General features: G+C 30.4%; 4 protein-coding genes across 4 annotated transcripts; all 4 read right to left on the bottom strand.

Moving 5' to 3' along the window:
• Positions 1 to 122: 122 nt before the first annotated feature.
• Positions 123 to 2,790, bottom strand: LOC145742479 (uncharacterized). Its single transcript, XM_082560254.1, has 7 exons — positions 2,684 to 2,790; positions 2,435 to 2,598; positions 2,003 to 2,302; positions 1,765 to 1,889; positions 1,337 to 1,487; positions 1,073 to 1,178; positions 123 to 513 (listed from the first exon to the last, which is right to left on the bottom strand). Exons 1-7 carry the CDS (start codon positions 2,788 to 2,790, stop codon positions 408 to 410), a joined length of 1,059 nt encoding a protein of 352 aa, XP_082416380.1. The 3' UTR covers positions 123 to 407.
• A 2,718-nt stretch (positions 2,791 to 5,508) lies between these two features.
• Positions 5,509 to 8,227, bottom strand: LOC145743433 (uncharacterized). The gene is made up of 7 exons (XM_082561391.1): positions 8,048 to 8,227; positions 7,812 to 7,975; positions 7,369 to 7,668; positions 7,123 to 7,247; positions 6,890 to 7,040; positions 6,077 to 6,185; positions 5,509 to 5,839 (listed from the first exon to the last, which is right to left on the bottom strand). Exons 1-7 carry the CDS (start codon positions 8,152 to 8,154, stop codon positions 5,731 to 5,733), a joined length of 1,065 nt encoding a protein of 354 aa, XP_082417517.1. The 5' UTR covers positions 8,155 to 8,227; the 3' UTR covers positions 5,509 to 5,730.
• Positions 8,228 to 12,550: 4,323 nt separating this feature from the next.
• On the bottom strand, positions 12,551 to 15,144 carry LOC145741429 (carbonic anhydrase 14-like). The gene is made up of 8 exons (XM_082559019.1): positions 14,918 to 15,144; positions 14,803 to 14,844; positions 14,480 to 14,647; positions 14,157 to 14,221; positions 13,592 to 13,774; positions 13,149 to 13,300; positions 12,977 to 13,058; positions 12,551 to 12,816 (listed from the first exon to the last, which is right to left on the bottom strand). The coding sequence occupies exons 1-8, from the start codon at positions 14,952 to 14,954 to the stop codon at positions 12,622 to 12,624; spliced, it is 924 nt and encodes a 307-aa protein (XP_082415145.1). The 5' UTR covers positions 14,955 to 15,144; the 3' UTR covers positions 12,551 to 12,621.
• Positions 15,145 to 20,854: 5,710 nt separating this feature from the next.
• LOC145741430 (carbonic anhydrase-like) lies at positions 20,855 to 24,818 on the bottom strand. Its single transcript, XM_082559020.1, has 8 exons — positions 24,718 to 24,818; positions 24,309 to 24,350; positions 23,677 to 23,844; positions 23,377 to 23,441; positions 22,803 to 22,979; positions 22,217 to 22,365; positions 21,955 to 22,036; positions 20,855 to 21,641 (listed from the first exon to the last, which is right to left on the bottom strand). Exons 1-8 carry the CDS (start codon positions 24,755 to 24,757, stop codon positions 21,447 to 21,449), a joined length of 918 nt encoding a protein of 305 aa, XP_082415146.1. The 5' UTR covers positions 24,758 to 24,818; the 3' UTR covers positions 20,855 to 21,446.
• Positions 24,819 to 26,511: the final 1,693 nt, after the last annotated feature.

Genomic DNA, 26,511 nt, shown 5'->3' with positions numbered 1-26,511 from the left:
TGCGCTATCGAATTGAAAACAAACTAGGTATGGAATTTTATTTTACGCATAAAAAAAAACAATCTCTAAAACCACATTTTTTCTCTCCCCAGACGTCATACGCGCATGACATCAAGCTGGTTTATGGTTTTAGTTAGTAGCCTAATAATAAAAAAGTTACTTTTTGGTCTTTAAAATTAAACTCAAAATTTTGCTAAATTTTTTTTAATAATTACTAAGTGCCCAAGGCTTAGCATTAAAATTTCGTAAACAAACACTAAAATAAAAAAATTAAATTCTTTAAAATGTAGGCAATATTTTTGATAGTGGCGATATTGGCTGATTTTTAATATGCACATTTTATCACATAAAAAAGTGGAGATTAAACCAAAAACTTCATGCAGTTAATCCAAGTCGTCTTAGTTTTTCTATGACGAGGTAGACGATGAAGTTTGTTGAACGTTTTTTAGCATTATTTTGCAAGATGCACGAAATTCTTCGTCACGAAAACTATATATCAACGGGTCTACAATACTGCAAATAAAATTGTTAATTTACCCAACTGGTAAACTTTCAAAATTAACAACATAACCTTAATTTTTTATAATTTTTCAAATACATCCTACCTAATTAGAAATACTTTAAAAGTAAGAACTGTCTTATATACTATAACTTAATTTTGCTTTTTATGCAAAGTTTATGCAAAGTATCTCGAAAACTACTTAACCAATTTTAAAAATAATAATATCTTCGAGCAAATTGAAAAATTCCAACATATTTAAAAATAAATTTTGCCACCACTAATACTCCCTTTAGGTAAAATGATTTTTTAATTTTTTAATTTTTTTTATTTCATGCCATGTCAGGCCTCTTAGAGAAGGCACTGTTTCGAGATTTCACTACCCTTTTTTATAAAAGTAGTAACACCGTTAATGACAATCATTAACCTGTCAAATTATTCAATGGGCTTGGGAAAGATTTGTTAGTTGTTTCGGTCGTTACTTTACGAAAGCAGTTCAAATCAAATTAAAGTCCTTGCTTGTTATGTGAAGCGGTTTAACCTACATTATATTCAACGATTAAGGCTTCTTACCTGTTTGCACTAGCAATAAAAAAGGCTGTTATTGAAAATGAAGAAAGAGAGTAACATGATGTCTTCCTAAGCGATTCCAAAGTCGCATAATAGACTAACAGAGGAACTATAAACAATTTGAAAATTTTAAAAGTTATTAAATATGTATTTAAAGTCATAACTTGCAGTAAAACTTTTATAATATACATTGCCTCTATATCAACTTGAAAATGTTTTAATATAATAATACCGCCTTATTAAAACTAGTAATTTTTTTTAACTTACTTAATCCAACTATAAATGCAATTTCTAAAACTGTAAGTGTCCTGAAAATGGATCTTTGTCTGTTAAATCGAAGTTGAACATCGCTGTTAAGGTGGTCAGATATCCGATTATTTTTTCCTACTAACACCCCGGTATAAACAGTAAAAATCGTCTAAAAATATATGCAAAGAACTAAAACAATATATCCTAGAATTTAATAATGTCTAATGAAGCATGTATTTTTACATCTAATAACAATAAAAAATATGAATCATTTTTTGCTCAAAAATTATTAAGATTATAGTGACAAATTCTGTGGAATACAAACAAGCAACCTTAAAAAACAACAAGTCAAAACGCACACACTATATTTAAGGCTATTGCTGTAGAACTACTAAATTAACAAAATATTTCACACGTTTACTTTTAAAACGTGACATTATACTTACCATGACAGATAAGGGTATTCCCGCCAATACAATTACCTCAAAATAAAATACAAATCCGCTTGCTGTAGTATCGTAAACAAACCGCGAAGCAACGTATTTAGGTCCCAACTCAGACGTATAAATATCTAAAAACAAAAAACGGTATAGAGGGCAAAGGTTAACCCACGCTTTCTAAATCCTATTTGATTTCAATTTTAAATTCTGTTGTTGTCGTTAATATATTGTAAATTTTACTTACCAAAAATAACTTGTAAAGATGGAATCGTAATACTTAGTATCCAAACAACAATCAATCCTTTGCAATTAAAACTTTTTCCGTAATTACGAAACCAATACTTGAATTTGAGGGATATAACTCTTTCGACGGCAAAAAACGAAAGGTGGTAGACAGATGAAGTTATACACATGTACAAAAACATCGTGCTTATAATAGCCTGCCATGTACTGACGCTATTCGAAACGAACACCTCAAAATCATACCGGGTTGTGTTTAATGTAAAAGCAATGTTTGGAATAATCACCAGGAAAATGAAAAGACCTTCACATAAAACAATTAAAAAATGTTTCTGCATAAAGCTTTCGCAGGTTTTTAACGATTTAAAAACTTTTTAAAAACAAAAGAGCTTTAAAAGAGAGCTTTAAAAAAGCTAATTTTAATTTTCCTACTTACCCCAAAGCATGTCCGTGAGTGCTAATGACAGTTTAAAATACGCAAAGCTAGTTCTTATGGTCTTTTCAAGAGTCAAAACTGAAGCCACAACAATGCCATTTAAAAGAAGCCCAACCAATCCTATTAAAGCAAAGAAAAAACATACGACCGCAACACGCGATTTACTGAAAACATTAACATACATTATATAAATTTTTAACATTATGAACTGGTAATTATTTAATATATTCAGATACCACATGAACAAACCTGCAAAATTGGCATTTTTTTAGGATTGTTGAATTACATTCTTGCAATGATTTATTTTGACAAATGTAGCCCAATTCACAAAATGTATCAGCAAATTCCTGTTCCATTTAAATTGAAAAAAAAAAAAAAAAATGACTTGAAATAAAATTGATTTAAATAACTATCTGCTCTATTTTTTTGCAAACCTGCTGATAAAATATAAAGTGATATTTTACTGTACTGTTATACCGTCTGTATTTATATTTATTCGGAAGCTAACGCATAACAAAACCATGCATTTAGTCACAATAGTTATTCAACCTGACGTTTCCTAAAAAAACAACAACACAAATATATATAAATGATATATCAAACTTACAATGTAATTAGCTAACAACGGACAAATGTCAGTTTTTATTACATGGTCTCTTTAATCGTAGCAAACTTTAAGTAGGGTTTTAGGCATGAATTACTTAGTAACTCTAGAAGTTATTTTTTTCTTCCTGGAAATGTAAAATTCATGATAGGGTTTTTAATAATTTTTCTTACAACAAGAGGCGCGTTGTTAATTTTTGCGAAAAGTGCAGTACTAAAAATACAAGCAAAAATGTAACAGCAACGCACGTTTTTAAACTTAAAAATGTTAAAACATCACGGGTATATTTAACACAATACACCTGGTAAAGATTAATAAAATATATTTTTTTTTATATTTTTTTTTATATCAGGTAAACATAATATAATAACGTAAATTCATACTTTGACAGAAAAAAATGGGGATTAGTTTATTTTGTTTAAGTTAAAGAAAAATGTTAAACCTACAATGAAGTTGGTAAAACATAAAAAAACGACATATTTTGCGCACGTAAATAATAAAATAAAACGGAACTAAACAAATTGGCGAATAAAGTTATAGTGTAGTAAAAAACTTTAATTTTAAACTTATTTAAGTTTTTTAAATTAAAAAAAGATTTTAAAAGCGGAAAGTCTTAAGAGTTTATAAAAAGTATATCATTCACATGCTGCTAGCAACAGACTCGAGTATTTTACACAATGTCCAGGAGAATTCAAAGCGCATTGTAAGGATTGTTTTCGCTATGAGAAAACACAGGAGCTGTTGACAGCAGTATTTTTAAATATTAATTAACCTAAAAATTCATTAAAGTCAAGCATAAAAAAAAGGTAAGCCTTTTATATTATTACTTAAAAAAGTTATCTTTATGAGGCCTATTACAACTACGAAGAAAATTTGCTTAATCGGTAGTGTTTCTAAACGTTAGGTTTTATGTTTGTAACCTGGACTGATTATTACCACTCTTATTATTAAAGTTTTCTACTTTACAAAAAAAGAACTGAATAAACTTAGATTTAGTATTGTATTATTATTTAGTGAAGTTTCTAAAATTTAAAAAAATTTATTAATTTAAAAAAATAGATATAATAGTCGTTCGATCGGGATGTTCGCTAATAAAATTAATGATGGATGGGTCGCTCTTAGGCTTTGTTAAAACAGCAAGTTTAAATTATTTTTTTTTAAAGAATTAAGGCCCGTTCACACGACGCAACGCAACGCAACGCAACGTAACGTAGTGTAAGATTTCGCAACCATTAAAAATGAACAGAGTGGTTCACACGTACGAAAGTTTGCGTAAGTTACATAAGATTTCGTAAAGTTTTGTAGCCGAAGCGAAATTTACGCAAGATTTCGTAAGCGGTATACTTTTACTAGATATTTTGTATTTGTTAATTCCTAGAACTCGTAAAGTTACGTAACGCAACGCAACGCAAGCTTGTCGTGTGAACAGGCCTTTAGATGTTAATAAATACGTTTATTTTTGATTGATGCAAGTTTTTAAGGATAGTAATATAGGTTTACTGCCTGACAAGTAAATTCTGGGACACTTGCCTGCCTGTTTAAAAGGCTTAATTGTTTGCCAATTAACAAAAAAACAAAAAATGTACACAGTTTACTAGTGACCGTGAATATTTAGTCAAAAATTAGGGTAGCAAATAACTGTTGAAAATCACAAAAAAAGTTAAAGGAAAAAATCACATTAAAAAAAGAGGCATTTTAAGGGGAAAAAGAAAATAGCATTGTTACAAGGAAAGTTTGGTCGTCTCGTAATTTAGCCTAACGTTTAGATGGCGATATAATAAAGGTTCTAATTGTATTAAACCCTCACCCTTAACTGTTTATTAGGACGAGACGATCTACCTAATTTAATAAAGCCTAGGATACCCCGCTTTAACGGTTCACCGTAAAAAAAACAATTTGGCTAACTCTGTTATTTATATTAACACGTGCGGTAGATGTGTAAACTTACTTTTAATAATCAATAAAAACTACTAAAACAATACTTGCAATAAAAACATAAGAGTAATAAAACAGTATAAAAACAACACGACTACACCTAACCGCACCCAAGTCAGAACTACTTTTGGTAGGCGCCACATATAACCGTAAACGCTACAATCAGGTTTAGGGCAAGGAATCCCGATAAGGTTATCAATTAAATCTACTAGGGCATATAACGGAAAATCAGGTGTCAGGAGCCACCGACGCATGACAAAACATCTATGTTACAGCATTGTACAGGCCTATCTTCAAGCCTTTAAACATCTCTTTGATCACCTAATTAGACTTAATATCAACTAATATTACTGTGATTAAAACATTTACGCAAGGTTTATCCTTTAATCTGTCTAACTTTGTAACAAAAGTTCAAACTTATTACTAAAATTTTTTTTATTTTATAATAATCTAAAAAAAATCTGTAAAATTAAAACAATACTAATCACAACACATTTGTATATGCTCTGGGTTTTATTTAAAATCAAATTTAAGTTGTGCAAATTAAAATTATATACAAATACGCCTTTTTAATAAAACAAGTAAAAAACAACTTATTTAGACGAATAGATTTTTGTTTGATTGTTAAAGGCGAAAATGTCAATTTAATGAAGCAGAAGTAGTTGTAAAAAATACATAACCTGTTTTTTTTTGCAAATTTAGTTTCAATATAAAAGCAATATATATAAAAACAAGAACACATTTTTATGAAATAACTTTATGACGAAAACACTGAAGGTGGCAAATTTTGAACTTTTTTGAACATTCTTCGGCAGGATTCACGAAATTCCTCATCACGAAAACTATAAATCAAAGGATCTATAATGCTGTAAAACACCAAAAAACAATTATTTAATTTTAACAAAAATGCTATACTTTTTAAAAGATATTAAAAATTTAATTTTATATTCTATAATTTATCCAAATTTAATATAATGCTGATAAATTAACATAATGTTTTTTTTCTTTTAAAGTTTAGAAAAAACAATTTTGTTTAAGTAACATCTTCTACGCTACAACATAATAGCATTTAAAATAGGTTTCTTATATTAAGTAAAACATACCTGTTTGCAATTGCAATAAAAAAACTAGTTATGGAAAAGGATGCAACAGTAAAGCATGAAGTTGAAGCTATAAGAGACGCCATTGCAGCATAATAAATCACAAGAGGAACTAAAAATATTTGTGATTGAAGTTACTGTATAGCCTAATAATCTTACCTTGTAAATAATTTTTTTTATTTTAAATAAAAAAAGTTAAAATTTAAAAAACAGAAAAGATGATTAACTTTACGCGCCTGAATATAACAATAAAATTTGAAATATTTAACACGACACCTGAGGATAAACTTAAAACAAAACAACAACCCTGTACTTAAAATTGGGTAACACTAAAAGAAGGGGGGCGAGAAAAAGACAGGAAAAAAGGGAAGCCCTAAAAAGAAAAAAATTGGAAGTAGGTGCTAAAGGGAAAGTGTTTTGCGGTCATTTTCAGACAGCAGCTAAAATTGTCAACACTAAAAGACATTAAAAAGCATTGGCAATTTTTACTGCTAATTGTAAGTAATTGCAAAATACTTTCTTTTAAGCCCATCCTTCTCTTCTTTCTTTCTTTTAAGGCATCCCTTCCTGTCGTTTTACCTTTACCCCCTTCTTTTAGTATTGTCCCTTAAAATAGATTTTGCCATGAGGAAGTACAGGGCCTGCGTCAGCGTAACCAAGTTTCCATATTACCAAACAATTTAAAAATTTAGCACTCCAATGAGGAAGTACAAGGCCTGCGTCAGCCTCAGCATGTTTTAATATTATCAAACAATTAAAAAATTAAGCACACCAATGACTCAATTTCTATTTTAATATTTGGGAAATTTCACATACTTATTCCGATTACGAATGATATTTCCAAAATCGTTAGCGTTCGAAATATTGAGTTTTGTTTTTTTAATCTGGTTTGATTTTCACCATTTTCATTGTTAAAATTCTGCATGCATTTTCTTACCAACATTCCGGTATAAATTGTAAAAACCGTCTGCATATAAAAGCATTAATAAAAGTAAAGTTAAAATGTGTTTATCTGTATATATATCCTTTTAAATCTTTAGTAAACTAACCATAGCAACGATAGGAATAACTGCCAAAATAGTTACGCCCAAGTAAAAAATGAATCCCTCTGTTGTTGTGTCATAAAGAAACCTTGATGCAATATATTTAGGTCCGATTTCGGAAGACGAAACATCTTTAATACAACAACAATGAATGGTTTAAACGTCCAACTTACTTAAATTTTATTTGAAAAGATAGTAAAAAAGATTTTGTAAGCATTTCTTGAATAAGCATATAATATTATTTTTACATACCCGATACTACTAGTATTGATGGAATTACAAGACTTATAACCCAAACAGCAATTAACCCCTTTGCTGTAAAACTTTTTCCGTTGATAAGAAACCAGTACTTGAATTTGATTGAGACAACACGTTGTGTTGCAAAAAACGTTAGATGATAAATAGATGAGGTTATGCACATATACAGGAATAGCGTACCTAGGATGGACTGCCACGTATTTTGACTGTTCAAAACATACTCTTCAAAATCCTGGCGAGTTGTGTTTAAGGTGTATGCAATATTTGGAATAATCATCAAGTAGATTAAAAGTCCTACAAATACGAATATAACATTGTAACAGGTAGATTAAAAGTTCTATAAACATCAATATAACATTGTGTTTAATTTAATGACAAAGGTTAAAACACAATATCGTATAAATCATTTGAACATGAAATATAAAATACTCCCTTACCCCAAAGCATGTCGTTAAACGCCAACGACAGTTTTACATAAGCAAAATTAGTTCTCATATTTTTTTCTACTGTCAAAACCGAAGCAACGACAATGCTATTTAAAACAAGCCCAACCAGTCCAATTAAGGCAAAGAAAAAGCATATCAAACCAACTCTACCAGTACTACAAAATAGAAGTACACAGTATTTAGATTTTGCCAAACACTTAACTATTATCATTAATGTTAAAACATACCTGCAGAGGTTGCATTCACTTATGATTGTAGTATTGCATTCAAGTATTGATTCGAACTCACAAATATACCCAAGCTCGCAAAATGTTTCTGTTTCTTCTTGCGACATATTAAAAAGTTTTTAATAGCAAACTTAGCCAACTATATATTCGTGTAAAAGTTTTTTCAACTGTATTTTTTGATACGTGCTTTTGCCGCCTTAACTTACTGAAGTGCGGTTAAAAATTTCCGCAAGATTAGTTCTTCGACCCGCGTTAAATTAAAACTAAAGTTTAAACCTTTTTTTAAAGAACATTTTGGACTATGAACCACAGCGTTATTTTTGTTTTACTTAAAATAGTTAAGTCGTTATATTATTTTTCTACATGACTCAAGTATTGACGTCACTTATGCAAAACAAAAACAAAAACAGAAACCTGATTTAACCCATTGAATTGCAAGAAAAACTAGATTTATTTGACAAATAATAATGGTTCGAAAAAAAAAATTTGATTATTAACATCGTTAAAACCATTCACCAAACGTTTAAGAAAATTCTTAACGTTTTTACATGTAAAAACACACCATTAATTTCAAGCGATATTATTATATCACGTGTCGTTTGCGATATATTTAATAAAAAAATGTTGAACCGAAAAATAAAAGAACGGAAACGAAAGAAAAGTAAAAAAGGAGAAACGGAATCTTAAAAAATTAAACGCAGACGTTTTCTGTTTATTTGTATTTAAGTCAATACCATTTTAGAAATTAACGAGCATTTTTAAAAGAGGATTAGGGTATGTCAGGTTTATAAATATTAAATTATTGCTGGAGCTCAGTTCACGACCAAATAACAGTAATCCTTAATAAACAGTTGACAATATTTTTTTTCCGGTTTTCCTTTTCTTCATTTTCCATTCTTTCGTTTTTTAGGCGACCCATTGGAAGTACTTACGCTAAGCAAACTAAAAAACGTTTGATATTTTATACACCATTTTAAGTTTAAAACTTTTTAAGGTAGTGTATAGGGCGTCACTTTTTATCAACTATTTTTACACTATTTATACACTATTTATCAACTATACACTATTTATCAACTATTTTTGGTACGCTTTTTTTAATGGTTTAGCGTTTTGTGTTTATAAAACCTGTACAAAAAAATAAAATATAACTTATATTAAACTAAATACATAACATAAGTATTTGACAAGTTGTAATTTTAGCAATTTAATAAAAAAAAGCTTTTATGTAAAATTTTGAATCATTAAGATTTCTATATAAAAAAAAGTTGTGGTTTTTCCATCATATAGCGATATCTCTGAGCTTACTTTAATTGTTAGCTTAGAATTTTATATTTTAACGTTACACGACAGTACGTTACAAATTTTTTTAACTTTTCTTATTTGAATATTTTTTAAAAATTCAAACTAGTATTATATTAGTTTTTAGTTACACTTAGAGACAGGTAGGCCTAATTTGGTTACACAAGTCCGCATATCCTCCGAAATATTAAACTAAATGTCTTCGGGTAGACATTTTAACAAAACGTTTCTAAAAAAACATTTCGATGCAAAAAAAAAGATCTGACTTATTTTTACTCTAAATCGCAAATAATATTTTTAAAGTAGCACACGTTCAACGAATAAAGAACCCAAATCCATTTATAATAGATGATTTTCACATTTATTATGTATAAGTCGATTACAATACAATAATTATTTACAATACAATAGTATTTTTGACGTCACCGCAATTGTCGCGCATGTCTTAGCTCTCGTTCCGTTTACATGAAATAAACGAACCGAAACTAATATATATATATATTAATATGTAATTCCATTTAAATAAGGTATTTATTTGTATATTCATTTGTATAATCGGTAAAAAGTGTGTTTGATAAATATAAAACAAAAAAAAAAAAAAATATTGAAGAAAAAAATATTGAAGCTAGCAAAACAAAAAATCAACTGCGTTTATTATAAAAAAAAATAAAAAAACATTCAAGACACCAGACACCTTTTTTTAGAAACATCAACGCCAACGACAACCATTGTTGCCCAACAAATTTCCCTTTTTGTTTCAGCAAAGATTTTCCACTTGTTTTTTATGGGATTAAATACTTTAATGGAATCGACACTTAACCTAAAACATAGTTACAAATTAATTTAATAAAATAATTGAAAAAACAAGTTAGAAAATAATTTCAAACTAATTTACCTGTTTTATAAGCCCCCTATCACATAGATCCTGTTATTTACAACTGAGGCACAGTGACCATGTCGAGCCTTGTTCAATGGTGCAACATTTGACCAAGTGTTAGTAAAAATTTTGTAAGTGATAACCGATGAAACTGTACCGATGAAAACTGTGTGTTCAAGATTTGGTCAGGGGTACAGTTGTTACTTATGTTTTTTTCGCGAATTCGACTCGATGTTTTGGTCGCGCATTCGACTTGAGAATAAGGATATATATACAAAAAAATATATGTTTTGAAAAAATTGTAATAAGCTTATTTTTTCATATTTATTATTTATTTTTATTCTTTATATAATTTATTTTAAAAACTGTATAAAAATTTTTAAATCTAAGTTAAAATATTAAAAAAATGGTTATATATTTATACATAACATATCCAAAAAATATTATATAGACCTACTCAATGAAACTTGCTTGTTTTATGCAAGTAAAATGGCTATGCTTAAGTTACATTAAAAGAAATAAAAATTATTGATACTTAAAATATTTTAGTGTAATACGAAAATGTAAATAAAACAAATGATTATATTTACTTCATATTTATTTATCTAAATCTATCTTTAATTGTTATTTTAAATAACTAAAATTAAAATCATTTAATTAATAAAATTAAAGACAAAATTTACTGGCAATCGTGTCTAATGTTTTATAGCAAATTCGAACAACACAACATCTTTCGCATAAGGTTGACTTTCAGGAGAATTTACATCAGGCAAATTCACCTGAACATGGGTTTAAAATAAATTTTTAATATTAATTCCAATAATAGTTTTTTAATATTTTCTAACACATTTAAGTAAGTTTCCTACAATAATTTTAATGTTTATACAAAACTTAAGCCATTAGGGATAATACTAAACTACAGGATGCTGGATAGTAGGCAACCATACTAAACCTTAACAAAAATTTGCAAAATGCAGGACAGGAATTGCGAGCTGTGAGATAGGAGAAAGCAGAAAATGGGGTATTTACCTAAAATGTTAAGAGATGCAGAATCGACTTAAATGACTCAGTGTGATGCGGAATCTACCAAAAGATGATGCAGGCAAGGTATAAGAATTCTGATATTTTTTGCATTATGCGGTTTTTTGTTAGCATTTTGATGCAGCCTTGTGTTTCGCCCATCCCGTACTTTAGTACTACCCATCAAGAGTCTGGCTGGTAATATAATTTAGATTTTTTTTTTTGTAATTTTAAATTAATATTACCAATTTTTTTCGGTTTTCACCCTGGTCTTCCATTTAAAAAAAAGGCCGTGTTAAATCAGCACCTAATTTCTGACTTGGGTTTGAACTAGCTCAAATCTATGGTTTATTTAGCTTTGGACTAGCTCATACAGCAGTACAAGTCGTATGAAAGTGAAAGAGGAACTCTTAATAATTTAAGAATTGCAATCTAAATGATAATAGTCACTGTTTCCTGACAAATAATTCGACAAACAACCTCAGTCTGTTTTTAATAAATTATTTATTATAAGATATTTATTGAATAACGAAAACAAACTATAAAACAAATCAAAAAACAATCTTTTTCACAAGATTTTCGAAAATTTTTTATTTGTTTTTTGAAAAATTCTTATTTGTTCTTTAATAAATAAAGTTTAATATTAAACATTTAAAATTTAGTATAAAGTTTATCATAACATTAAGAATTAAAAAGCATACTTAAAAACAATTTTTGTTAGTTTATTATATTTAAATGCTTGTTATTTTTTTTTAAATCAAAAATCAATTTTTAACTTTTAAATTAACTTTGTTCTGAAATTTTCTTAGTCTAATAATTAAATACGTTAAATTGGATTTATTAATTTAGTTAATATTCTTTATTAAGTAATAAGTCTAGTTTTTGATTGTTTTTTAACTAAGAAACTTATTCAATAAAATATAAAGTGACTCGTTAAAAATATTATTCTACCATCATATAGTTAAGTCTAACTTTTACTAAAATTGGACTGACTGTTACAAAAAAGATTGTTCGATCCTTGATCTTATGGAACATTATTTTTTTTAGCATGTTGATAGTAAGGCAATAAGTTCAACGACACATACTTTTTTATACGTTTCTCTTATCAGTTTTGGGCACCTTTGGCTTGCTTACTTTTTTTTTTATTAATGTTTAGTTTAGATGTTTTGAATAAGATTATAGTTAAATTTGTTAAATAATTAATAAAAACTTGAATTTCAAGCAAACATTTATTACAATTCATAAACTACATGTGTTTTACCATTTTATTTTATAATCGACTATAATTATATCTTGGCAAAAATACACATATACCACTATAAAAAATATCACTAAATATAATTCAAAACTAAATGACTAAAAATAAAATTTAAATCTTTTAAAGCTTGTTAACAATATAACCCACTATGCACAGAATGGTAGAAATAGTAGGATTAGATATTTGAGAGACCCCACTACCCGAAAGAACAAGAGGAGTTGTTATATTTCTTCCTCCGATTGCTTGAACTGGTCGAAAGTTATCAGTCAATATCTCATTGTGGTCATCTCGCAAGTTGGTCATCAAAATATTAGCCTGCAAAAAGTTTCAAGCTGAGCAGATGATTTCATGTAATATAGTTGGGTTTATCAAAAACTTTAACTTAAGCAACAAAATAAAAATATACGATACATTAAGTTAAACGAACCATTGTAATATTTAAACAACGGTGTAGATTGTAGTTTACTGAACAAACCTGAGCTTGGGAAATGCGAATTTTATCTTGAAAGACAAACCATATAACAGATTCATAACAAGGTGGTGTTGTCAAAGATCCCCTACGGGATAAACAAAATTAAAACCTAAGGTAATAAATTAAAATTATAAGAGGTTGCCTTTTTCTATTTGTGAGAAAATTAAATTGTTACTTGTATTTGTAATATCGGTTCAAGTTGCTTGGTAAGAGACTGCTAATAGAGAATGGCGTATCGTAAGTAAACTGACCATTTTCGTTGGTTACTGTGGTCACAATTGGAGCTAAGATTTGATTAAATGCGGCGTTTCCAACAGTACCATCAACCTAAACCAAATACACAAAACACAGGTTATGGAATTTTTATTGTATAAAATGCCTAAATGCTATTTTCCATTAACCTATCTTAAAAAACAACAACAAAAATAAGTAAATGTGGCTTGAAATGAAACAAATTACTAAAGTAACAATTATTCTTTTTAAGTTTTTGAGTGAGAATTTGTGAAGGTACTAGACACATAAGACCAAAAAAACCTAACATCGATTTCAAATGCTACAAAATCATCTCTTTCTTACAAATCGGCAAGAACAAACCCAACTATGATTTACAAAACTTGCCTCAACGAAAAACCCCAACACGGCAAGTCCTTCTGGTTGATCAGCGGCCGCTGCAATATTAGCAAAGGCCGTGCTGTAGTGTACGATGTGCATTTCAGCAAAATACCGAGCGCCGTCAAGCAAATGCTCTGATCCACCATTACTACCTGTTCCGTCCCCCCAGTGAAAATGAAACTGTCCAGCCTTTGTTAAAAAACAGATTCCATTATAAAACGGAAAGCGTAAGATAAAATTAAAACAATGCTTGTCAAAATTTCCTAGCGATTTAGGCCCTAATGGTTTAAAAACAAGAAAGTGAGATTTTAAATTTAGTGTAATCACAACAACGTTTTTCACACACAATATAGCGTGTTGTAAATTATTTTCAAGGACATCTTTTCAAATGACCTATTGTGTTGAAGTCATCACACCTTATAGTAAATAACTGTCACCCGTCGTACAAATCAATAGGAACCAGCCTTTGTTTAGTCAGTTTGAAACGGGGCTAGATCGTATTACGTTGTATGCTGTAGGGCATCTAAGTTTACATTAAACGTTTGAATAAAATAATTACAGAATAGTTTACCTTGTAAGGTCTCGGCAAAATGGCTGTATTGTCAATTGTATAACCGTCTGTCAAATCCACTTGAACTGTAATAAACTATATTTCGATTTTTTGCCTAACTTTTATTCAAGAAATAATACTAAATAATTATCATCATATCAAAAAAGAACATTTTTTGATAAAAAACATCTTGCCTTTTTTTTTATTAAAAAAATAAACAATTTATTAAAAAATATGGCAAAAACCAGTTTGTTAAATGCAAATATTTTGATTCGATTGCGTATTTTAAACACGAGTGCAAAAGTACAGTTGGTAGACATTTTTTTCATTAAATTTAAACCCACGTGCGTGCCCATTATTTCTTATTGTCATAGCTGTAGGGGCAACACTGAACATTGATATCGTAAAAAGTCCCAGGGTCGCATCCGCAATGGCGTTTTGTTCATTTATATCTATCGGAGACTGAGATTCGCCAGCACAAATTGGATACTGTACTGACCATTGCAAGGGACCTAAGACACAACATTAAATTTGAGGTCGTATTAACAACTAACATTTACAGAGATCACAATAATTATCAGCTTTACTGCGAACTATAAACAAATAATTAAAAATTACCCAACAATTATTAAAATATCATTTCTGTTAACGTAACTGCTATACGTACCAGTGGCTCCTGTATACGTCCAAACTGCTCCCAACGATAGGTCTAAATTAAAGGACATTTAATTAACTAATTAGACCAAAAATTATAATAGATTTTTAGAATTTAGCTTGCTTACCGAAAACGACCATAAATACGAAGAAAAATAATTTCATGTTGTCCTAAGAAGCTTAACAGCACATAAATTCTTCAACAGAAAGCTTTCACTTTTTGACCTGACTTCACTACAAGCTCATAAAAAATCGTTTAGCTTTATGTACAGGTTGATTACCTTTTTTGTTTGCGGAAAAAATCCTTAATTCAGCTTCGCTTAAAAAATAAAGGTAATAGAATGTGTAGCGCAAAAAGACTTTTGTTCAAACCATTTAAATTATAAAATCGCATTGTTTATATCGTGTTATTTGGTTCCTTTAGGTTAGGCAGTTGTATCGTACCATTGTGCACAAAGTTGTCTGATGATTACTTTACAAAAAAAAAGTAGTCTATAAAATGTTTTTTAAATAGGTATTATAGAAGTTTGGTTTAACTATCATAATTAAATGTATTTAATTTAGTTTCTGATTTAAATCCACGACATAAAAAATCGTTACCGATAGGGGCTTGTAAGATCTCAATTTGACAACTCTCTTGATTAATGAGCGTTGTCCATTGTGTTTTACTGTGTAGTTTTAAGTGGCCAACATGGTATATAAAAGGGCCATCAGGGCATTTTATACCCGCTAACAATTGTTTAAGTGTGACCTTTCAAATAGCAAAAAACTTATAATAATACGACAATGTCACCTTTATCAGAAATCGCTTTTAAAAAAGTGAGCCTAAGTTTAGAAAACTGTTACAAGGAAAGTGATCGTCTCGTAATTTAGCCTAACGTTTAGGTGGCGATATAATTAAGGTTCTAATTGTATTAAACCCTCACCCTTAACTGTTTATTAGGACGAGACGATCTCCCTAATTTAGTAAAGCCTAGGATACCCCGCTTTAACGGTCCACCGTTAAAACCAATTTGGCTAACACAGTTATTTATTATAACATGTACGGTAGGTGTGTAAACTTACTTTTAATATTCAATAACAACTACTAAAACAATACTTGCAATAAAAACATAAGAGTAATAAAACAGTATAAAAGCAACACAACTACACCTAACCGCACCCTAGTCAGAACTACTTTTGGTCGGCGCCACACAACATTAAACGCTACAATCTTTGGCTCATTTTAAAGTATAAGATGTTGCCTCTGTTGAGGTCCCTGTAAATAATTTTAACCGGTTAAAATGTATTGGGATTTACCTTCTTTATTTTTTATGACATAATTAACGTTATTTAATATCTTTTCTACAATAAAAGGTCCCTTATAAGGTAAATGGAACTTCTTCGATTTATTTAGAGGTATGGCTGGGTTCGTTAAAAGTACATTATCACCAATTTTAAATGAGACGCCATGTTGTTTCTTGTCGTATTTTCTTTTCATACGTTCTCGATGTTTTTCCATGGTTTTACAAGCAGAGTCTTGGGCTGACTTTAGGCGTTTGCTTAAGTCCTCGACTAGTGTCTTGTATGGTGTTGCTTCTGTCGGCACCCTGTGTACCGTAAAACAGTTGCTAAAAGGTATCGAAGCCATTTCGGTTGCTGTCTGATGTCGCATAGGCCATGTGCGTAAATATTTTGTGAAAATGTCATACGCTACGAAAATAAAACGGTTTCCGGATTTGGTTATGGGTAGTGGACCCATCACATCTATTTGAATGCGTTGCATTGGTCGTTCTTCTGACGATGGTATTAATGGCGGTTGTGGTTTTTGAGTCGCTCTTTTATTAAAATTACAGTCATTGCATCGTTTGCAATATGCTTCTGTGTGACTTCTCCACTGATGCCAAAAAAATCTTTCATTTATTTTGGCGCAGGTTTTGCTAATTTCAATATGTCCGCCACCATGTGGACTATCGTGAAATTTTATTAGGACCGTATCTATTAAAGAATCCGGCAGTACAACTTTGTAGATCATTTCCGCTGACAAGGACGAACATTTTTCACCAATGTAAACAATATTATTCTTTATTGTTTTTTGGTTTGGTCTTATTCCCTTTTTTAACCAATCAAAAATGGAAGCTATGTTTTTATCAGCCTGTTGTAATTCCGCGATTTTTGTTTTCGATATCTCTGGATCAAGGCTGAATTCCAAACTTTCAATTGCGTTGCAAGGTTGTTTATTTTGTCGTATATTGTAGGGAAAATCATCGGGAATTGGCTCCAGTCTGCTAAGGGAGTCGGCATTTCCATGTTTATTTCTCGGCCGGTGAATTAATTCGAAATTGTACCCAGCTAGATGTTCCACCCATCTAGCGCATTGACCATACAGCTCTTTTGATTTCCATAACCACCGAAGCGACGAATGATCGGTGCGAATGGTAAATTTATCTCCTATCAGACAACATCGAAATAGTTTCGTGGCAAATACGATGGCTAGCAATTATTTTCTTGTGGTAGAATAATTCCTTTCGGCTTTTGACAAAGTTCTACTACCATAGGCAACCATGTGTTCTTTACCATTTAATTCTTGGGATAGAACACACCCGATGGCGTGGTTAGACGCATCGGTGTCCAATATAAAAGGTTTGTCAAAATTAGGGTATTGAAGAATTGGAGTTTCTGAAAGTCGATGTTTTAAAGAAATAAATGAATCCTGACATTCATCAGTCCAGTTAAACTTTTTGCCCTTTTCTGTTAGCATATGTAATGGCCCGGCAATGTTGGCGTAGCCTTTGATAAATTTCCGGTAATACGATGTCAAACCAACAAATTGACGTACATGTTTTACATTTTTTGGTATTGGCCATTCTTTGACTGCTTTTATTTTGTCAGGGTCACATTTAATTTCATCACGCGACACAATATGCCCCAAAAAACTTACTTCATGTTTAAAAAACGAACACTTTGGTGGTTTTAAAGTTAACCCAGCTGATTGTAGGCGAGCGAAAACTTCTTTGAGGCGGCTTACATGTTCTTCAAAAGTTTTCGAATACACAATGATGTCATCCAAGTAGGCATAATGCCCCCTGTCATTCAATACCGTTCAGTACAATATGCATAAGACGCTGGAAACTCGCTGCTAAATTACATAAACCCATGGGCATGACCTTGAATTCATATAAACACCCATGTGGCTAGCAAAGGCAGTTTTCTCCCTTGAGGCTTTGTCCATTGGAATCTCGTAATAACCAGACCAAAGGTCTAGTGTGGAAAAATAAACAGACTGAGACATTTCGTCTAGGCTTTCATCGACCCTGGGTATTGGATAGCTGTTTTTCTTAGTGATGGCGTTGACCAGCCGATAGTCTACACAAAACCTAGTTTCTCCTGATTTCTTTTTCACTAGGACCACATAACTTGACTAGGGGGACTGAGAGGTTTGAATTAGATCCTGTTTACGCATTTCTTTAATAATTTGTTCAACGTTGTCTTTATATTTATGGGGAACACGCCTTGTCGCTTGTCGAACAGGTTTACTACTGCCCGTGTCTATTTCATGTTTGACAAGATTCGTCCTTCCTATTTTATAAGGCGAGGTGGAGAAGACACATTTATATTGCTTTACCATTTTATTACAATATGGCGTTGACTTTCTGTCAGAGTTTCGCCTAAATTAACGCTATCTTTTGCGTGATCTACTTGATGTTGGCTCGAGGTAGGCTGTATTTCTTCAACCGAAAGATCATGTTTAAGTAACTTAAAACAGGACGAATTTTTGCATGTACATTTATGCGATGCTTGATTGATGAAAGCACAAGTACCAGGTATTCGGCAACTATCAGCCCCTATGGCTGAAACGGGAGATACTGTTGCTACCCGCATACCGTTGTGTAAAGTGACGCTATCATCGGTCAGGTTAGCTATTTACTTCAACTAAATTACATGTTGTTCGGGTTGAATACTTTTTTTACGGGGTCTTTTTGTTGCAACTAAAACCTCGGGTAGGGTCGAGGTTGGTATTGTGGGCGTCGTCCCAGTCTGCTGGTGTGGCGAACGTTATAAGGTATATTTTTGCTTATATACCTGGGACAATTTTGTCTTGTATGTCCATGGTCAAAACAATAAAAACATTTACGGTTTCTATAGGGCACCCAGGAATCGGGCCTTTCCTTTTATGGCTGTCTACGTGGCGACCCAGTCATTTGTGATTTTATCTAATTCATTTCTGTCTGCATTGACGAAATGGTTGTGGTTATCTCATCAGTTTTCTTTTGTGCAACAGTTTGCTTGTCTTAGATTTTTTTAAGAATTAGTGTCAAAAGTTATTTTTGGAAGATTGTTTCTCAACGTTCGCAAGCACCAACGAATGTGACGATGTAAAGTTATTGGCTTCCAGGGCTTGGTTAGCAGCTAATAAAAAATTTCGTTTATTTTCTTGATTGTTTTGAATTAGGTTACGAAGATTTTGAATCCTAAGACTGCGTAGTAGGGAAATGTACATGATTTTATTTTTTAAATTGCATTCAGCCGTCTTAGGGTAAGCCCTATCCCCCAAATTTCTAATCGCATAAACAAAAGTGCGTACATCCTCTTTAGGCATTTGTATACGTTCGCTAAGTTGTGTTCGTATTTTGAAGGCATGTTGGTCGTTCACTGTTGCTTTCTTTGCCCTACTGATTAGTCGTCCAATTCAAGTGGATATAAACTAGTATCTTTTTTCTGGATTATCCATTTGAGATCTTGATCAATACAGCTTATAAAAATATGTCTTTTTTGATCGTCCGTAGCACCAGCGTTCTTACAGTAAGAGTTAAACACATTTAAAAATTCATTAAAATCCTCGCCCATAATAAATCGAGGCGGTGTTGCATATAAATTAAAAGACATGGTTAAATTTTAAAAGGTAAAAACAATTTGTAATATTAAAATAGCTACTATATTTAACTAGAGTCCTGACTATATCTAACAGAGCTAGCACGGTGGCTGGGTCCTTGCGCGCTCGCCAATTTGTTACAAGGAAAGTTTGATCGTCTCGTAATTTAGCCTAACGTTTAGGTGACGATATAATTAAGGTTCTAATTGTATTAAACCCTCACCCTTAACTGTTTATTAGGACGAGACGATCTCCCTAATTTAGTAAAGCCTAGGATACCCCGCTTTAACGGTCCACCGTAAAAACCAATTTGACTAACACAGTTATTTATTATAACATGTACGGTAGGTGTGTAAACTTACTTTTAATATTCAATAAAAACTACTAAAACAACACTTGCAATAAAAACATAAGAGTAATAAAACAGTATAAAAACAACACAACTACACCTAACCGCACCCTAGTCAGAACTACTTTTGGTCGGCGCCACATACAACGTTAAACGCTACAATCAGGTTTAGGGCAAGGAATCCCGATAAGGTTATCAATTAGATCTACTAGGGCATATAACGGACTATCAGGTGTCAGGAGCCACCGACGAATGACAAAACATCTATCTATGTTACAAAACTAATCCATAACTATGCATTCTTTTACTTTATTTTAAATATAACATAAATTGCAGCATATGCCTTTAAATACAGTATACATTATATAAAGCTTCTTTTGTAGAATAATTAGGGTTGTTTACTACCTCAAGATTTTGCTTTAAGTAATCTTAAAGCATTATTGAATGTTCTTTACACTTACTAAATAAAATAACTCAGTATTTTTTAATGTAAAAGTAAATCGTGTGCGACTTTTTGTAGTTAAGCAATAACCCGTTTTTTGCTAAAGCCCCAAACTTTTAGGTTTTTAAATTCAGCAATTGTAGTTTTTACAAAAAATCAGCTTTTTACGTTGAATCTATATATCGCTTTCTTAAAGTGATAAAGACATCATAAGAACAATTGTTTTGTTCACATTTTCAATGACAGAGTAGAAAAAAAAAATTAGCATTATGATAAGCTATTTTAAATCAGTTTATAAATAGTGCTGTGTTTCAATACCTAATTCTTCGTCGTTTTCCAAACATCCTGTAACATCTAAACGTAAAAATGTTTAGATCAATGCCAAATCTTTTCTTTTAAAAAAAACTATATAGAAATTGTATAGATCGGTTATAATTTATTATAGTTAACAGCAACAATTTGAGAGTAGGCTAAAGTAGCAAAACCAATAAGTAAATATGTTAATAGTAAATTAAAAAGGTTTCTTAAATATTTCATATTATATAATTGTTTAAATGCTTCAATAAAAGTAAAATAATACAATATTTCTATTAAATGACATATTTATAAAATTTCGTTATGTTTCGATTGACATCGTATATCATATACAGTATATGTTACGAGGTTAAAAAAATATTTTTTAAGTTTAAAAGAAAAAAATACATTATCTACTCTACCAGTAAAAAATAATTAATAAATTTAAAAAATAACGTCCATGCTTTTTTTTAAATACACAACCCATCAATCAAGTGAAAAAACCTTCATAGCGATGGAAAAACAATATAGCGAACAGCACATTACAATGCAAAAGTTATAGTAGATTAAATCAAAACTACTGTGCTTTCCAAACGATGTGTTAAGTCGTTAAATAAAAATAGTTGTTTAGTTCATGTCAAAATGTATTTTGCTTGTATACGAGCAGTTTGGATAAATGCAATACGATGTATTATACATGACGGTGATGGTTGTGAGAGATTAATGTTGTATAATCACGCACGTCAGCAACATGATGGCCAGCATAATAGCATGGGAAACCGAGAGCAACCCGGAAGCAGATCCGCACAAGGATGGTTCGGTCACGACCCGTCCATTGAGAGGTTGAATCGGTCGAAAGTTTGTATACAAAGTCGCATTTACATCGTCGCGAAGTCCGGTGTAAAGACGCATTGCCTGTAATTAATATATATATAAGTTATATTGATGCTACATGAATACGAGTATAGCTAAATAAAATAACATTTAATTACATAAACGTTTTTTCGAACAAAATACTTTTATCGTATTTGAATTCACCCTATGTGTAAAATGGTTAAAGCCCCTTATTAGACGATATTTTTAGTTTAAAAATATTTTTTTGTTCAACTTTGACCGGGTTATGCCTAAAAGAAATAAATACCCCAATGCAAAATTTGGCAATATCTAATTTCCTAGCTAATGCGAAATAATTAAAAAGAATTAAGGGGATAATGCTTTATAATTTTACCTGTGACTCTGATATTTGAATAGGGTTTTTAAATACAGTCCACACCACACTTTCATAACAACCTGGAGTAGTAAGTGAACCCCTGCAAACAATTTGAAATTAAGAATAAAAAGTTAAAAAAAAGTGTCTTCAATATATATACATTTTATTTATTTTTAGACTTATTAAATTTACACAAAAAATCTTACAAATCTCACCACTTTTTTGGGGCTTTATGATACATGTTTTACATGCAGGTATAACTTTATAACAAATTACTCACTGGTATCTATAGTAAGGAAAGAGAGAATTTGGTAACAGGGTTTCAATAGAGAAAGCTGCTTCGTACGTTTGCATCTCGTTCTCGTAGGTAACATTACCTATCGGGTTCAAAATTCGTTCAAAATTAAGATTGTCTTGTGGGTAGTCATCCTAATCGAAATAAAAAGTTTTTTTTTAATTTAAAACTGTTTAAGATACTTTTTAATGGTAATTGAAAATAAACATTCTGCCTTAGTAACAATGCGTTGTTAAAACATCAAATCATGCATAAATATTTAATTATTTTGACATGTTTTAAATCATAAAATTGGTTTTGACAATTTTTTACACAGCATAAACATATTTTTATTTTTTATAACATTTTTCTTTCTTGTCACTTTTATTGGTGAGTAAAAAATTTATAAAAAAAAGTTTATGTCTAAAAATATAAACATTAACACTTAGCCAGTATAAATACAATATAAGGTATAATTAAAGTTTAATTTTTAAATTTTTAAATGTAGTTTAATAACCTTAAAAAAATATAGTTATACAAAAACAGCCTTTATTGAACTACATTTATTGCAAATTTAATAAGTTTTTGTTACCGTAACGAAAAATCCCAAAACTGCTAAGCCGTCCGCTTTATCGATAGCCACACTGACGTTGGGGTATTTTGTATTGTAATGTACGATGTGCATCTCGGCAAAAAACCTCACACCGTTTAAAGTGTGTTCAGAACCATCTTCGTTTGCGTTACCCCAGTGAAAATGAAATTGCACTGCCTAAACGTTAAAATTTTATTTTTAATTTTCTAAATCACAAAAAAAAATTGTCTATTTTTGTATTAAAGAAAAAAATGCAATAAATACAACCTTTATATTTTATTTTTTTAATTACTTTACTTTTTTATATTTTAAATAAAAAAAAGGCAAACGATTTGTTACATGTTTAAGCTACAGGTTATCATGTAACAAATACGTTGTAAGCACCAAATATTTATTATGCTGTTAGTGGGCACCAAAGAGCTAAAAAACATAAAAATACGCTCGTAGTCTGACCTCTATTAAAAAGAACGATTACGTAATTATTAAAAATCAATTTAGGGCAATAAAAAAATGGTTACAGAATATTGGATTTTTGTAACTTTTCTTTGGGCATTCAAAGTCAAAAATATTTTACCTTAAACGCGCCGGGTAGTAAATCACGATTGTTAATTGTGTAACCGTCTGTCAGGTCTACTTGAACTGTTAAAGAGCAAAAACATGTATTCCAAAAAATTTAAAACTAATATAAAAATAAATAAATACTAAACAAAAATTGTAGCCTTATTAATTCTTGCTGGCTGCATTTGAATTGTCATAATATCGTCACAACTTGCAATTAATTACGTTCGTAATAATTTACGCGCGAACCACAAATGGTAGTTTCTTATTTTAAAAGTTTGTGTTAAATATATTTAACAGTTAAAAATCAACTTACGAGAATGTCCGTTGTTTTTAATAAGCATTGATTGAGGCGGGGTTTCAAAAAGACTGTATGTAAACAACCCAAGGTCTAAATCAGTTTGCACATCATCTTCGACAATATTTATCGGCGACTGAGCATCATCGTTACAGGCTGGATAGGTATCTCCCCACCTGGCAGGACCTGTACGTTTAAAATTTGTGTTTGTATTTGTAACATGCAATAACTTTTAAATCAAAAAAAGACAATAAAAATTTTTTTTAAATTAAAACAATAAAAATTGGTTGTAACGTTAAAATTTAAACACTAAGGTTAAAATATAAACTCTAAAATATAAACAAAATATAGTGACGTGATTTCCCCTTGTTCTAATTTTTTTATTTTTTTAGCACAATCCACTAAACACGCTCTAATAAACTTTATTTATTGACCAACAACCATTATGTAATGTTTAAATTTTTGCAACAGGTATACTCTTGTTACATTGTTTATTGCCCATTTATTTTAGCAAGATCAATAAAAGGTTAAGTTTATTATGTTTGCAAATAAAAGTGCCGATGCCGAACATTCGTAAAATAGCAATTGTAATATTTTTTATATTTATTTAACTGGTAAGAATCACGTCCTAAATAAATTATATATATTACCTGTTTCTTCTTCATGGTAAGACCAAGCGGCCAAAGAAAACCCTAAAAACAAAAATACTTTTTTACCCACATAATCGGTAATGACCTTTTTAGGTTACTGCCAAACTGGTTTGTGCAAGCTTACAAGCAAAACAATTTTTTTATTTTAAAAATTCAGTGATTCATCTTTTAAATATGCAAATCCTGTTTTTTAAATTTTCAGGCCAAAAATGTTTTCTCAACGAAAAAGCTGTAAAATATATAAATACAGGTGATGCCTATTCGACTGTGATCAATAAATAACGTACAATCCATTATAGGTTATAACTACGAAAAATGTTTTAAGCCAAATTAAATTACCAAAAAAATGTGCTGTAATTATGTGAATTCCAGAAAATAATATGTATGTTGTATTAAATAAATAGCTTACCTATCAAAGACAACAAAACAATTCCAGTGAAATATTTCATTTTAAATTTTTTTAAACTAAGTTCTAGATTTACAATGTACCTGTGATAACAAAAAAATTAAAATTACTATTATACAAAAGGCACAAACAACTAACTTCGCCTTTATCTAACATAAACGCACGAATGAAGCTTGCAAAAATTTAGCTTAATCAATCAACAGAATTGCTGAATCAGCGCATGTTACTGAAATGTGAGATAGCAGGTAAACCCAAATACTAAATTTACCCGATAGTCAGCTGAAACCCATTACTTTAAATAAACTAATGCAAGGTTGATAAATAAGTTTTCTAAGTAGGTTTACTTCTACAAAACTTCGGCAAAGATTATTTCTTTAAACATTTTTAACAAATCGGCACACTAACAATTTTTTCCACAACGCGTTCGAAACAAATTAATACAAGAAAAACGCAATTCGAGCATTGGCATCATTAAACCATTAACTGTGTATAGGCATTACTTCATTAAGCCCTTAACCTTTACATTTCCGACTAGTTTATGGCATGAAATCGCTTGAATAAAGGCCTGATATGTCATTTATCGCCACAGACTTCCCACAATTTTGGCTTCGGCTTTAAAAACTGCACAGACAAAAAATGCTTTTAAAATTTATTGAATACAAAAAACTGCTAACCTTTTTTGTAAACTCTAAATATAAAAGTGATATCGAATAAGATTAAGTAATCTAACCGATCGTAGCCTCCAGCATTATTTTTTAAATATAATCGTTTAAATCAACATGTTATAAAATACATATGTATTGCTATATTAACATTTTTTATCAGTTTGTACTAAAATTAATTAAAATATTTTTTAAATTAACAATCATCAAAATGACGGAAAAAAGATGTGAGTAACTTATACGCTCATCATCCGATTTTAATTGCCGCCAAAAACTTGCATAAATATCATCGATGAGTCCACCAACTTTAATCATAAACATACACCTCGATGCCGAACTGTAAAAAATGTTAAACTGACCTAAAAAAAACTATCGCAAAAAAGTATTAACATATTTGTCGAAATTGAAATACAAATCCCAATTGATAGCGAAAAAACGGTAATTTTCTATCGATTTTTGTCTATATATTCCCTATTCTATTTTAGTAACTTTATTTCTAACGTAATACCGACAGTCTGAAAAACTTTAAACACCTTTAGTGGTGCTTTAGAACATGTATTACAACACTGCGGTGCGACACATATATAAACGAAGCAGTCTCGTGACGATAGAAATGTAAAAACACTAGTAACCACCAAAAAAGTAAAAGCTTTTTAATATTTTTAACCGTAAAAGGCGAATCCTTTTAATATAACAACGAAGTAATTTATTATAAGACACGAACACATATGCGAGGATGGGCCACGTACACACTTAATAAATTATCGAATAAGATTTACTGGTCAACTTGTCTGTCGTACATAAATTACGTTGTAAAAAACGTGGTTAAGATAAGCAAACGATTGGTAGAGTGAACTTTTTTAATCCTAACTTAAACGATTACAGCATATTTACTTCGTTTACGCAGTCCGACGTCTGTATTAGGTGAATTGTTTGTTTGCCATAAACACAAGCTTGTTCATGACTGCGTATAATGACTAATCCATAAATAAATAACAATTTCGCATTATTATTTTATTAGCTATTTTTTAACCAAATATTTGGTTTCGTAATACTTGCTAACAAATTGCACATTTAATGTTGTCAAGTTTGTATTTGCAAAAAATACGATTTATTAAATTCAGTTGTTTAAAAA

The sequence above is a fragment of the Corella eumyota genome, chromosome 2 (genome assembly GCF_963082875.1).
Source record: "Corella eumyota chromosome 2, kaCorEumy4.1, whole genome shotgun sequence".
Classification (NCBI taxonomy): Eukaryota; Metazoa; Chordata; class Ascidiacea; order Phlebobranchia; family Corellidae; genus Corella; species Corella eumyota.
The sequence above is the reverse complement of the archived record's forward strand: the minus strand, read 5'-3'. Positions and strand labels throughout refer to the sequence as shown.